The 13,626-nt window shown below is 38.9% G+C and overlaps 1 protein-coding gene across 1 annotated transcript in view; it reads left to right on the forward strand.

The window, feature by feature from the left end:
- The window catches only part of OTOA (otoancorin), a 43,543-nt gene extending 35,426 nt beyond the window's left edge, over positions 1-8,117 (forward strand). Inside the window, exons 15-19 of the mRNA XM_072419178.1 lie at positions 912-1,054; positions 2,990-3,126; positions 3,328-3,425; positions 4,429-4,630; positions 7,186-8,117. Coding sequence (XP_072275279.1) covers positions 912-1,054; positions 2,990-3,126; positions 3,328-3,425; positions 4,429-4,630; positions 7,186-7,250 — 645 coding nt within the window. The 3' untranslated portion in view covers positions 7,251-8,117. The remainder of the gene's footprint in view (positions 1-911; positions 1,055-2,989; positions 3,127-3,327; positions 3,426-4,428; positions 4,631-7,185) is intronic.
- Positions 8,118-13,626: the final 5,509 nt, after the last annotated feature.

Raw genomic sequence — 13,626 nt, forward strand, 5'->3', positions numbered from 1 at the left:
ACCACAACCTGTCTATAACAATTTAGGGATCAAATGTAAAGACTATTGATCTTTCTCCCCATCGATGTTTAACCCCCCTAGTGGTAATCCAGAGTCACACTCGGGGTCTTTTAAAACATAAAAAACCCCACCTACCTTATTTCGTTGTCACCCCCTGGTGTCCTGCTGGTCCCCGCAGCTCCTCCGGACACATCTTCTCTCTTCGATCTTCTCCTGGCGTGTGCAGAGACGTTCTCTGGGGTTTCCCGGTGCATGCGTCGGTGCGGGCAGGAGGATCGGTGGGAAATTTAAATAATTTTGTATTGGATTCAATACAAAATAGCTGTATTGAGTCCAATACAAAGAAATCTTGATATAATATATTTATAATTATATTATATAAATATTATAAATCCTACTATACAGTTATATTACATGTTTGTTGTTTTTACAGATTTTTGTTTTTTTCTTTAAAGTTTATTATTAAATTTATTAAATATTGGACATATTTCGGTGAGTTATATAGACCTACAATGTAAAATAAATTTCCATGCAAAAAAAAATTTACCACTTTTTGCATGGAAATACGGACAGAATTAGAACGCTAGGGGGGTTAATGGGGTTGACCTTTTGCATTTATTTCATGTATCCACTATCGTTGATAATGTTTGCATGAATCTTTTGAACACTAATATAAGAAATTATTGTCTATAAAACCCCAGCTTTCTTTCTGCTCTCTCTTTGGAATAACTTTGCTTATGTACATACATTATAAGAAATAATTGTGTGAAGCATCTCATACATAATGTCATGATGTAAATGTTTTCCTCCTCTTTTATTTTAGTTTTAGATATCTTGATTTTGTGACTTTCTGTGGATTTGTCCTATTTCTGTATAATGTAAATTCTTGTTACAGTTCTTGTTCTTTTCAGGCAAAGTCCATATTACACGGGTTCTTAAATGATTCAAGAAAATCAGTAAGTGACTTGAAGAGTTACGAACTAGCAGGATTGGGAGCTAGCTTGTGTGCTGCTGAACCGGAGCAGATAGAACAAATCAAGCTGGTGGAATTTCGGTATGTTTTATTAAAAAATCATTTATTGACGAAACCCCAATTGACAGTTATCCATGTTTCTGTTCTGGAAATCCAGGAAAATGCTGACTTGTGTAAAGAATTGCCTTTGGCCCAAAAAGAAAATACTAACATACAGTATATAGCTCAGCTTTTTAAGCGTATGTTATTCTGTTAATTCCAGTTGAAGTGGAAATGTTCTGACACAAGTAAATTTTTAGGAGCTCTGAGGGCACCAGCAGGCCTTTGTTGCCCTTTTGTTCCTTTACCACCAAAATTTCAGCTTCAAACACCTAATCACTACTAAGCAGAACTAATTTCCTGATTACTCACCTATCCCCGTTCCATCCCAGGGCACCGACCTCTTCCATCTTCTTTGTTTCACAAAGACAATCTTTGGCCATCTCGATTGGCAGTGCCGGGATGATGTAACTTCCATGCAGGAGTTCATTCATTCCGGCAAGGGAATACGAGATTGCCGCGTTTCCCTGGCAAACAACAATGAGATGCATATGCACAGCTCAGCAAAGTTTGACAGCTGGGAGGTGATCAGGTTAAAACACTTCTTGCAGTAGTGGGACTTTAGTTCCACTTTAACTACCATTACCAGAGGGGGAATACTGACCATGTAAGTCTCAGTACACATATCGTAGTTTGTTCCAGATTTGAAGCTGCATATAATAATATATCAAACAGCTTCAATTATAATTCTTGATGTGCTTTTGTAAAGTATGTGTAATACATCAATTTTTAAAGTAGCTACCACATTTGCAAATGGCCCAGTAACAGCATGTTTGTAGATGGTGTATTCTATGGAAGACATGGCGGCTAGAATCTGTAGGCTGGTGCTTGATTGTCAGAGACAATAAAAGCATACACGGTTTGCAGAAAAATGTTCATTTGAATATCACTGATTAACTCTTTCATGTGAAACTGTTAGGGCTATGACAGGTGACACAGGATTACCTAGGACACTGAGTCCAAGCGTTTCCCGGTCTTCACCAGAGCACCCCGCAAGAGATGATGGGCCGCCGACGCTAGTGGTCACCAGGCTACTTTGCTACGGGGAGAACACCAGGTTGCTACCCCAGGGGCGAGCAGAACAGAAGTTTCCAGTGTAGGGACAGCCAAGATCAGGTAGTGAGTAGGATAACAGCACGAGGCAAGGTCTAGGCAGACTAAGGTCAGGGCAGGCAGCAGGCAACCATAGTTCAGGTAGAAGCACAGGTCGGGGCGGGTGGCAGGCAATCATAGACAAGGTCCAGGCACAGGTCAGGATTTCAAAGAGGCAAAATGTGAACCTGAACAAGTCTTAGGTAACAATGCTGAGAATACAGCAACCAGAGCCTGCAGTCAGGGAGGCATAAATAAGACCGGCAGCCAATAGCAGAACCAGATTGGAACCAGGAACATGCTCATTGCACGCGGCACAGCTGGGCACAGGCTCAGAGTAAGTGCAAGGGATGCCACATCTTTGCACAGCTAAAGGGAGGCTGAGGATGCTGCAAACTGTTGGAAAGACGATCTGCAGGCTGAGTAGTAACAGAAACATCCTTTGTTGTACCTGAATTTTTGTTACTTATTGTTTTTTCTAAAGTCTTGTACAGATGCTATATTTTTGCCTTGGTTGGATAGTTATCATTAATAAAGATGTTCTCTGACCAATCAGCTAATGACCATTATTGTTACCTATAGAGAGGGACCCAGCGGGGACACATGATTCAGAAAAAAAGAAGAGCTGATCTCTTTTACATGCAAATATAAAAACACTGAAAATACAGCAATTTCCCTTTATCTGGAGCACAGCAGGTCTCTTGGGAGGTGTAGACCTGGTGGTCTCTTGCCTACAGTGGTTATAAGTGATTGAGACTAACTTTAATTTAATAATTATAATAAAATTACACAATAAATCTAATTCCTATATTATTTCTTTTCCAGGTCTGTTATTTCAAGGCTTGGATCCCTTCTATGCAGCTCAAACATTTTGCAGGCATTCAAAAAACAGGTGGAGATGGTATATGGAAAGGTGAAAACTTGGAGCCATTATATTTTGAATGATATAGGCTACATTGCAGGTAATTTTGGAAGGGGTATTATTACCTAATAATTTTTCTGTAAAAAAAATATTTTACAGCAGGGTTTTCTTATTGATGCTACAAGGTCAGTAAGCTGCAGATGCCGTTATTACAGTGTACACATTACGGGGTCAGAACTAAAATATGCAGATAGAGATTTCTGATGATTACTAACAATTAATTTTATGTTATGTTTTAAAGCTGCATTAAGTGAAGAGGATTTCAGGGCCATTGACCCAAGGTTAATGCCATATATCCAACCTACAGCCATTTCCCTTATACCAGAACAGATATTTAAGGTAATAAAACAACATTTTCTAAACTATTTTGTGTATGTAGACCCTTAAAAAATTATCTTATCTATTCCTAATCTGTTTCCTTTTGATCAGTCAACTATACCATTTAAATTTTATTGTATCTGTTCAATAGGTTAAAAGTATTCAAAAGAGTAGGAGTAAACCAACTTCCTCTTAATAACTAAATATTGCCACCCCAAATGATTGATCAAGTAAACTGTAGTAGAATGAAAGAAAGCTGGGGTTTTATAGGCAATATTAGCTTATTTTGGTATACAAGGAATTCATACAATTAATGTAATTAAAAAATGTTCCATTAAGTATTCATGGAAGACGACCAATAACATACAAAATTGATCCATCAACATGTTGTAAACAGGAAGTGGTCACATAGCGTTCAAAATTCCAATGCGTTTTGCCTTGCGGCTTCTTCAGGGGATAGTTGAGACTGTAAGTGGTCTATACCGGAGGCACCCCGTTATTCTGCCTTCATATCGGCACACCATTCCAACTCCAAATTCCGGGCTTTCCGCTCTCTCAGCTACCAACCCAATAGAAATTAGGCCACCGACATGTCTCTACTACACTATCATTCTCAACCTTTCCTCTGAAGAAGCCGCATTTCAGAACACCCTTGTGTTAAAGGAGGGGGAGTGGTTTGTAGTTCTGACACTGCTCCACCATAGATATAGTACAGTGAGTAGGCATTGACCATTAGGGACAGGAAATGTTTTACTGGAAATATTTTCAAGGGAAAATCAAAGTAGTGCAGCCAAAAGTGTCGAATGACTTAGTTTGAAAACTGGTATAATATTAAAGAAACTGGAAACATCCAATTCCCCGGCATGGACGAGGCTTACTGTACCATTTAGACATTTTATAGTAAAAAGTTTTATTATTGCTTTGCAGTACATATAAATAGTGAAATCATGTTTGTTTTTTGAGCAAATGAATGCTTGCACAGAAAATGGAAATGATGAACTGATGCTTACTATGGTTTGTTCAGGAGCTCTCAGCAGAACACATAGCTAATCTTGGACCTGGAAATGGAGCGATGGTTACAGAATCCCAGCGTGCATGGCTCAATACCTCTCAGCTGCAAGGCCTAAGTCAGGCGCTAGAAGGTATCAGAATAAGCAACAACAGGACACAAATAGTGACAACAAAAAGTACAACCACGGCCACCAGTCTAACCTCTGTATCCAATGGTAAGCAGCATCCTGAGAATTATTATTAATATTACACAGTACTTATATAGCGCCAACATATTACACAGCGCTGTACAAAGTCCATAGTCATGTCACTAGCTGTCCCTCAGAGGGGCTCACAATCTAATGTCCCTACCTCAGTTATGTGGTAATGTCTTTATGTATGTTAATGTTTAATACAGTGTAAGGTCAATTTTGGGGGAAGCCAGTTAACCTAACTGCATGTGTTTGGAACGTGGAAGAAAACCGGAATACCCGGAAGAAACCCACGCAAACACAGGGAGAACTTACAATTCCATGCAGATAGAATTCTGGCTGAGATTTAAACCTGGGACCCAGGGCTGTAAAGGCCGGAGTGTTAACCACTGAGCCACCATGCTTGAGTACCTTTAAATATTGTTATGCAAAAAATTTGTGGAAAAAAGAAAAAGAAAAAAAATTAAATTGATCTTTAAGCAACAAATCTGCACATCCATCTATCTAAGAAGAACTTGGAGGCTGCAATTGCTGACCCGTCTAGCGGTATTCCCGAGTGTGACTCGGGGTGGATATTCTAGGCAAAAAGCGGTAATCCCGAGTCACACGCTTTTAACTAAAACAAAAACACTTACCTTGCTCCGTCGCTGTCTCCCGGCGTCCTGCTGGTCCCTGCAGGTCCTTGGGACACGTCCTCCCTCCTCTGATCTCCGAAGCGCAGAGACGAGATCCACATGGTTTACCGGTGACGTCAGTTCGTGCGGGAGGATCAGCAGGAAATTTAAATATTTTGTATTGAATTTGATACAAAATAGCTGTATTGAGTCCAATACAAAGAAATATTCATATAATATATATATATAAATAAATATTATATATATATTATATATAGTACTGTTTTGGTATTTAAAGTTTATTATTAAATGTATTAAATTTATTAAATATCAATGAGTTATGCCTAAGAAGTATAGCCTACAATGAAAAATACATTTCCATGCAAAAATTGTACGCTTTTTGCATGGAAATTTGCACGGAATTAGACCGCTAGGGGGGTTAACTTACTTACCTAGAATCTAGGATGCAGATAAGGGCCCTTCAATGTTTCAAGAATCAATATAGAAACAACTCATAAACATGAAGCCATAGGTGCGGCATTAGGGTCAGGGGCAAACAATCAGACTGCAGAATAAAGGGACACACTGTTATGGGGACATAAGGAATGCCCAGCACACTGCAGCAAAAAATGGGTTACAGTGTTTTGCATATTGGATGTAGTTTAAAGTGGACTAAAGTTCCTCTTTAAACATTTTCGACCAGGGCATTTTTGCAGAAAGGCACAGGTGATACCCCTTTGCAAAAAGCAATCTTACCTGTCTGATCACTCTGGGAAGCTGGGGCAACCCCGTCTTCTCCTGCTGAGTCTAAGTCAGCTCCTTTGCACGTGAAGTTATATCTAGGGATGAGCGATCTAATTTTTATTATTTTTATTTTTCGGTCTCGCTGGGCCGTGGGAGTTGGGCCGTTCTGGCTTACCAAACATGTAGGCGACAACGGCCTTTGTAAATTCGGTCTGCGAGACCAAATTTTTCGGACCTGCAAGACCAATCAGGGGAGCGAAGCTGTCAGCTCCCCTGATTGCCCTTGCAGCCCTTTACTAGTTGTATGTGTTCTTGGATAGAGTTTCTTCAGGAACACATACTACAGGCGGCAACAGCAATCAGGGGAGCGGGGCATCGGACCTTATATCAGTAATCGCATCAGACCTCAGACTCACCGCATTTAGACCTCAGATCAGCACCCTTTTAGACCATAGATCACACCCTTAAAATTTGTTCCCCTTTAGACCTTAGACTAGTAACTTATCAGACTTATTATCAGCACTCCATCATTTGGATCCATCACCTCCTTGGATCAACTCCATTCAGATCCTAAATTAGCACCCCTGTTACCCAGAGGTTTCTCCACTGCCTGGCTTTTAGTGAAAGAGTTTTCTCATTATTATTGTTATTATTATTTTTATTATTAACCACCTGAGCGTTACACTGATTTCTAGATTTCTGTTCCAAAAGCGTCACAGGTTTTCATGAATTTTTTTTTTTAAGAAACAGGATTTTTATAGCGCCAACATATTACGCAGTGCTGTACATTAAATAGGGGTTGCAAATGACAGATACAGACAGTGACACGGGAGGAGAGGACCCTGCCCCGAAGAGCTTACAATCTAGGATCTCATCCGACCCCAGTAGCTCCTCTGTGAAATGGTTATACAGCAGGCAAGATGCGGAGTGTCTGCAGGAGCAATGATGTCATAGGATGGGGATGATATTGTGACTTGCAGGGCAAGACCCAAAAGAATGGCCAGCTCTCTGCTAAGAAGACCAGTACAGCGTGTCACATGCACCATGTACCAGCCAAACCAATATACAAGGTATTAGGAGCTTATAAGGACTTTTTACATTACTTTATTCTGACTTGTAGATCAATGAAAAATACTATAGCTAATGATTTTTATCTGTTTTATCAAGGAATGCAAAACAACTGAGAGTAAATATAATAAATTACTTTTTTATCTCCCACAGGTGCCAAGCTGACAGCTGGGTATATCATCTTCTTAGCGGTTATCAGTCAATTGCTTTCTTCATGAATACTAATGGAAGAAGTGTAATACAAATATAGAAGATTTTGGTGCCAACTCTACAGCTGACTTTTTACCTGCTAACTTAGACTGTATACTTATAAGATTTGTTTGTGCATTTTAAAAGACAAATCTGAAAGATTCAGGTGTCACGTACCGGAGCCAAAGGCCCCTACTGCATAGGAAGCAACATAAGTGGATGTATAATGGCTGCTTCCATCACTCTATTATGGAAACAACATCCTCACTGTTACCCTCAGATCCTGACAGGTATTATTTGCTGCTGACAGCTCCAAACATCTAGTCTGTTCAAAGGTGACTATACACTCGTCCAGGGTTGGCGAAATCCAGTGCCTGAGAACCGTGATCTCTGCATTTTTCTAATAGACGGCATTAAATTCAATCTAGAATGGTTTACAGAGTCTGAAAATAACTAATATTATTACCCAAAATCAAGTCTCTATGTGCCCCTCAAAGCCTCGAGGTAAAGACCCCTGTACTAGTTGATTATGAGCAATGTAAAATGTTATTTGTCTTTTATCTGCATGTGCCATGTACCATCAACCTTCAATCAGAAGTGATCCCTAAAAATTGACGAGCAATGGAAGTTACACTAAAAGTTGGTAGAGCTGGGTTTCTGGTGTACACAGTGGGGAACGTTGGCTGGTGGTTGTTGAAGAGCACTTCTGGCTACTCCTGGCTCAAAAGAAGCATGTAGAATAACAAAGAATGGGCATTTCCGATGTTTGAATTATATGTCAATAAGATATTAATTGAAAATGCCCTAATTTTTCATAGCTGACTATTAAATGTGACGTTTTTATCAAAGCTAATATTTCATCTATTAAAAATGTCCTATATTGTATGACTACCTTAGTCTTGATTCTAATTATTGTGTGAAACCTATAGCCTGGAGAGGGTAAATGGTGAGGAGTTAGTTTTTATAATCACCAATTCCGTCACATTTCCGGATAGGATTTTTGGCAGTTTTTTACATTACTTTTCCATTCTATTTAAGTAAAATGTACACAGAAAAATATTTTGTGGACCAGTCATTATTAGTGTTGGTCGAATATCTCACTATTTGATTCGACAGCTATTCGATCAAATAGTGAGAAATTGTTCGGGTGATCGAATGCCGAATTCGAACACCATTGAAGTCAATAGTGGGAGAATTCGGGTTGTTTTTAGGGACTAAAGATGGGCAATCAGATTGCTCTTGCAGCCCCTTACTAGTTGTATGTATCTCTATCCAAGAACACAGGGCACTAGATGTGATGAATGGGGAAACTTGTCCCCATTCAACCTCTAGTGCCCGAGGATCGCCTGCAGTCACAGCTGTGACCGCAAAGTTCCCACGGTCATGTGACTGTGGGAACTTAACTGCAGATAAATTCTGCAGTTTCACTAAGATCCCTGGGACACTACAGGGTAATTAACCTGTAGTGCCCCCGAGATCGCACACTCTTCTCAATAATTGCAGGTTCTGTGCTCCACCAGTGGTCTGCGAGAAGATTTTGAGGGAGAGAAGGACCCCGCCGGGGGTATGCACCGCCCAGAGCCGCGGCTCACGTCCCCAGTGCAAACTCCTGGCTCAGGAAAGTGGGCGGGCTGTGTTTCACGACACAACCCGCCCACTCTCCCATCGCAGGCTCAGATCTGCGATGGTAGAGTGGGTGGGGTTATGGCATTATGATGTCACTGTAGGGGAGGTTCCTCCTCTTTGATTGGCAACCGGCACCCTGTGCATGCACGGTCAGGAACTGGTAATTTTAGTTGTCCGTGGGACCAAAAAAGGCTGGCAACCGCAGCTTTAAGATGCCTTGACTTTACTTAGCTTTCTAGCAATTTTGACTACTTCAGGAGTCGATTCCCTCTCCTCTTCTAGGAGTGTCTAAATGTCAGTGCTGGCCCAGTTCTTCCACCCCTCAACTGCCTACACAACCTTTTATATAACAACATATTAAATGTTTGAGGGAAATCAGGACTTTCAAGGCACACATTTTTTATACATTATTTTCACAGTTTTTTCAAGTTTTTCACCTCTGAACCATGGTGATGTGTTATAGGAGCTTATGCGGGATATGCGATGCTAGGATGTGGTGATTTATTTGGACACTTCTTATAGAGAAAGTCAAAATAGTTGCTTCTAATGAGGTGTCTGCTTACTACCGTCATCCCTCTACAAGTCTCTCTGTGTTTTCCCGGCCATGAAGTTCTTGTGAAGGGAGTTTCAACATAATCATTCTATAAATATCTGTATCTCCCTGAAGAAGTGGTTTTATCCACGAAACGCGTCGAGGACACTCACATACGTATGACGTAAATGAGTGATACAGAAAGTTGTTTCGTAATTTATCTGTCTTTTAAACATTTTGTATTAAAGTTCTTTTTACCATTTGAAATGTGGCTTAAAGTGGCATGAATTACTTGAAAAAATTGAGAAAAAAAATGTATAATAATAAATAATTAATATTAATAATTTGTGTGCCTTGAACGTCCCGATTTCCCTCAAAAATTTATTATTTTGGTATTTTTTTGGGGATGTGGCACAATTGTTTTTTTCTTTATGGGTTACTTCTACATGTGTGTTTTCTTAACCTTTTATATAACAACCTGATGAGGAATAAAGGAGAATATTATAGAGTATCACTTGGGTGACAGTCCTGAGTTTGCTGAGACAGCTGACATCACATCCAGGATGGCGGCACACAGCAGCAGTCTCCGGGTTTTTTCATTTCTCCACAACAGATTTACAGATAAATAATATTCCTAAAATATGGTAAATGCACATATAGTTCTCTTGATAGATTTCTGATGAAATGAAGCATCTGGTGAAAAGGAGTTTTCAAACTATGACTGGTATCCAGGGGGGCTTAATGCTTATGCATTTCTAAAAAACACAAGATTACAAGTGCTTTAACCCATCAGCATGTGCAACACATTTTTAAAAATCTTTTTGAAATATTATGTATTTTAAAACTAATTTATTTAAAGCTTTAGTATTTTAATGTCCTTAGCAAAGTATTTTGATGTCCTTAACTGGGTCCAAGGCCAAATTTTATCAATAAATCCTTTCAATTTGATTATTATATTTTGTCTTTTTGTTTATCAAATTTATTGATACCATCTGTCGATTTTTGTATTGGTGGTCTACCAAGAACGTTCTTATGACTTTATATACATACACGGCTTTTCCCAAGGAATAAAACATGTGAACAGTACTAAGCAAAGTAAGCTAGAACTAATAAGCGATGGAGCGCTGCCATCTTCTTTGCCCTTCTTTCGCCTTCCTAAGATCGGGGCATGCGCAGAAGTAGCAACCAGAAGCCTCCTGAGATCCATGACGTATGTATCCCGGGAGGTTCTGCGTTCCCAATTGATCAAGACAGAAAGGCGAGGGGCTTTAACCCTTTTTTGGAGGTAATTTTTACCTTGTCTGCTTTAGGTTGTTCAGTATAAAAGTATAATGCTCTAAATATTTTACTCTGTGTGGTATACATTTATAGATGCTACATAGTTTGGATTATGTTAATATTACCAACCTAATAAAAATACTTTCTCTTAATTAAAATATTTAATGTTAAAAATAATGAAGTCACAAAATAAAGTGAACAGCCATGAACAGCTGATTGTTGAGTGCTCTAGCATCTGTTTTTTTGCTTTAGAGGGAAACTTTTACCCAGGAGATTGTATGAAATGTGAAACTGTCCCTGGAGAGGTTGCTTTCTCCACAACATAATGTTTTCAATTTGATACATGACAATTACCATGTTTACATTGTTGCATATAACCCTTCTCTAGTATGTTTTATTTTTTTACCAAGTTTGGGGAATTTTTTGATTTGAAAGGAAATTGGAGCAAAATCATTATATCCCCACCAAAAGGACCTGAAGAAAATCAAAGAGAAAAATGGAAAGGGAAATAACAGCAATTCCTATGTTTCTAGTGAGGAACAGTTGTCATGTGGTTGTAAGAGTAAATTCACCACTTCAGGGGAATATTTGGGGTTCTTTAATTCTGGACTTTTCAAACAAGTATGTACTGTGAACTTCCTCCGGTTTTAATAAACCAAAAAGAAACTAAACTCAACAAAAGTCTCTTTTAGTCTGTTATACTTTAGCAAATCAGCTAAAATATGAACTTGTATCTCTACAAGACCAATTCCAAACAACAAATGAAAGAAATCAGTGATCTATAAATGCCATTCACCAAACACAGGAACTAAGCCAAAGTCAGACATTCTATATAGACAAAAGTCCTATCAGGTTTTTTGGTGTAAAATCTACCTCCTCTTCCTGTCCCAGGCATTCAACAGGGAGTTAGGCTACGTACACACGTGCAATATTCATCAATAGAAATGAACCATTAGCGACCAGCCATTCAATAATCATTAACAAAAAAGTGCACAACGACACTGATGAACGAGGAATGTTGCTGGAAACGAATGACCGTCCTGCTGGATCTGTTTGGGTTTCTGTCTATAGTGTGTATGGTCGTGCAGTGATTGTGGATTGTTCTGTGCATCCACGGTGAATGAAAGTTCATTGCAACACACAACAGTCCAAAAACTGTGTATATGTATGTATATGTATGTACATATATATATATATATATATATATGTATATACAGTATATACACTTCCTCTGGACACAGTCACTTCTTCCATCGTTCAAATTATCGTATCTAGTGTGTGTACATTATTGGTGGATTATCTTTGAATGATTTATACAGCATGTACAGAATCCAGCACTAATCGTTCAATTAATCGTGAATAATCTTTGATCTATCATTAGTCATTTGTTTTCTAACTACAATTATTGCACGTGTACGTAGCCTTAGTGGAGATCTTTTAAAGAGAGGAGGATACTACTTTTAGACAGTTGTCCCTAGAATAGGTTACCCTATTAGATGAACTCCCCTAACTTTTTTGTTCTGGGGACAACTCTGAAATTTGATTTTTCTGCCACTTCCTGTTTTGCTGACAATGGTCAACAAAATAATTATTTGGATGAGTGTCCCTAATACAAAAAAATCCTATAAAATTACCTAGATTAATAATATTATTATTATTATTATTAATAATAATAAACAGGATTTATATAACGCCAACATATTTTGCGGTGCAGTACATTAAATGGGGCTTGCAAATGACAGACAGATACAGACAGTAATACAGGAGGAGGAGAGGAGCCCTGAAGAGCTTACAATCTAAGAGATATACACATTCAAATTTTGAAGACAGGTTTGAGTTTTCTCTTTTTTAGATTTTGATTAAATCTGATTCTTTACACACAGATTTTTTTAAATAGATTTAATACTTGTATTTATTACATCAAATCTATTTAAATGTTGACCAGTGTATAGTCATAGGGCAACAAAGCAAAAAGTCTGGCTTTCTAGATACATTTGTGGTTTGCTACTAATGTCTAAATTCTTTTCTCTTAGTAAAAACCATAAAACTTGTGTTTTGCAGCATTCCTAACCTGCATACTGTGCAGAAGTTTCTTGTGGGCATCCTTCCCATGATTACACTATACTATCAGTGTGTTTAGTATTGTTACTGGGGATGTGCCATCCCAATGCTGGGTTTATACTTACGTAAGATAAAAATACGTTATAAATATGGTGCAAAACACTGATTAATTTTCCTAGAGTGAAATGTCAACTCAATAGCAAGTTAGTTGGTGTGAAAGTGCAAAGTGTTTGAGAAGCAAATAGCTCCAACTGTACAGGAGACAAGATTTCTTTTGGCAGTGGTGAGTCAGACCAAAGGAAAAAAGAAACCTGTTTTTAATGGAAATGTGAGAAGTAGTTAGCCCGCACGGTTGCTAGGTGCAGTTAGGTCTCACAGGATATAGATCCGGCAGTCAGGGGATTTAGACTAACAGGTGATTTGAAGGGAGAGGCAGAGATGGGAATGCAAGATGTACTGATGTGACCATGGATTTCCTAATAGATTGCTTAGTAGTCCAGTCAAAGTAAATACTTATTAAGCTTCTGATGGCAGACATATTTACACAACCTGATAGGAGTTAATTTTCGAAGAATTTCTAGTAAGCCGAGATCGTAAACTGTTGTGATGTTGATCCTAAATTAGACAATTAGAATATTTGTTGAAATGTTAGGATCGTTGGAAGTGCAACAAAGAAATCTATGCTATGTTCAGACTGGCGGTGAGGTTATGGTGCGGTTATTGCTTCCTCATGCCAGTGCCAGTTTGGTGCCTCGGGGACAACGCTAAAAGTAACTTCTACCTGCGGGTACGGTACAGTTTACTGCTGCCTGCTGTCAAATTTCCAGACTTCTTTAGACCCCAGTGCTGGTAACCAAGCGGCAAAGTGCCAGTTGTGGGGAGCCATGCAGAATCGCTTTATCCAGAAG

This window comes from Pyxicephalus adspersus, chromosome 7, assembly GCF_032062135.1.
Source record: "Pyxicephalus adspersus chromosome 7, UCB_Pads_2.0, whole genome shotgun sequence".
Classification (NCBI taxonomy): domain Eukaryota; kingdom Metazoa; phylum Chordata; class Amphibia; order Anura; family Pyxicephalidae; genus Pyxicephalus; species Pyxicephalus adspersus.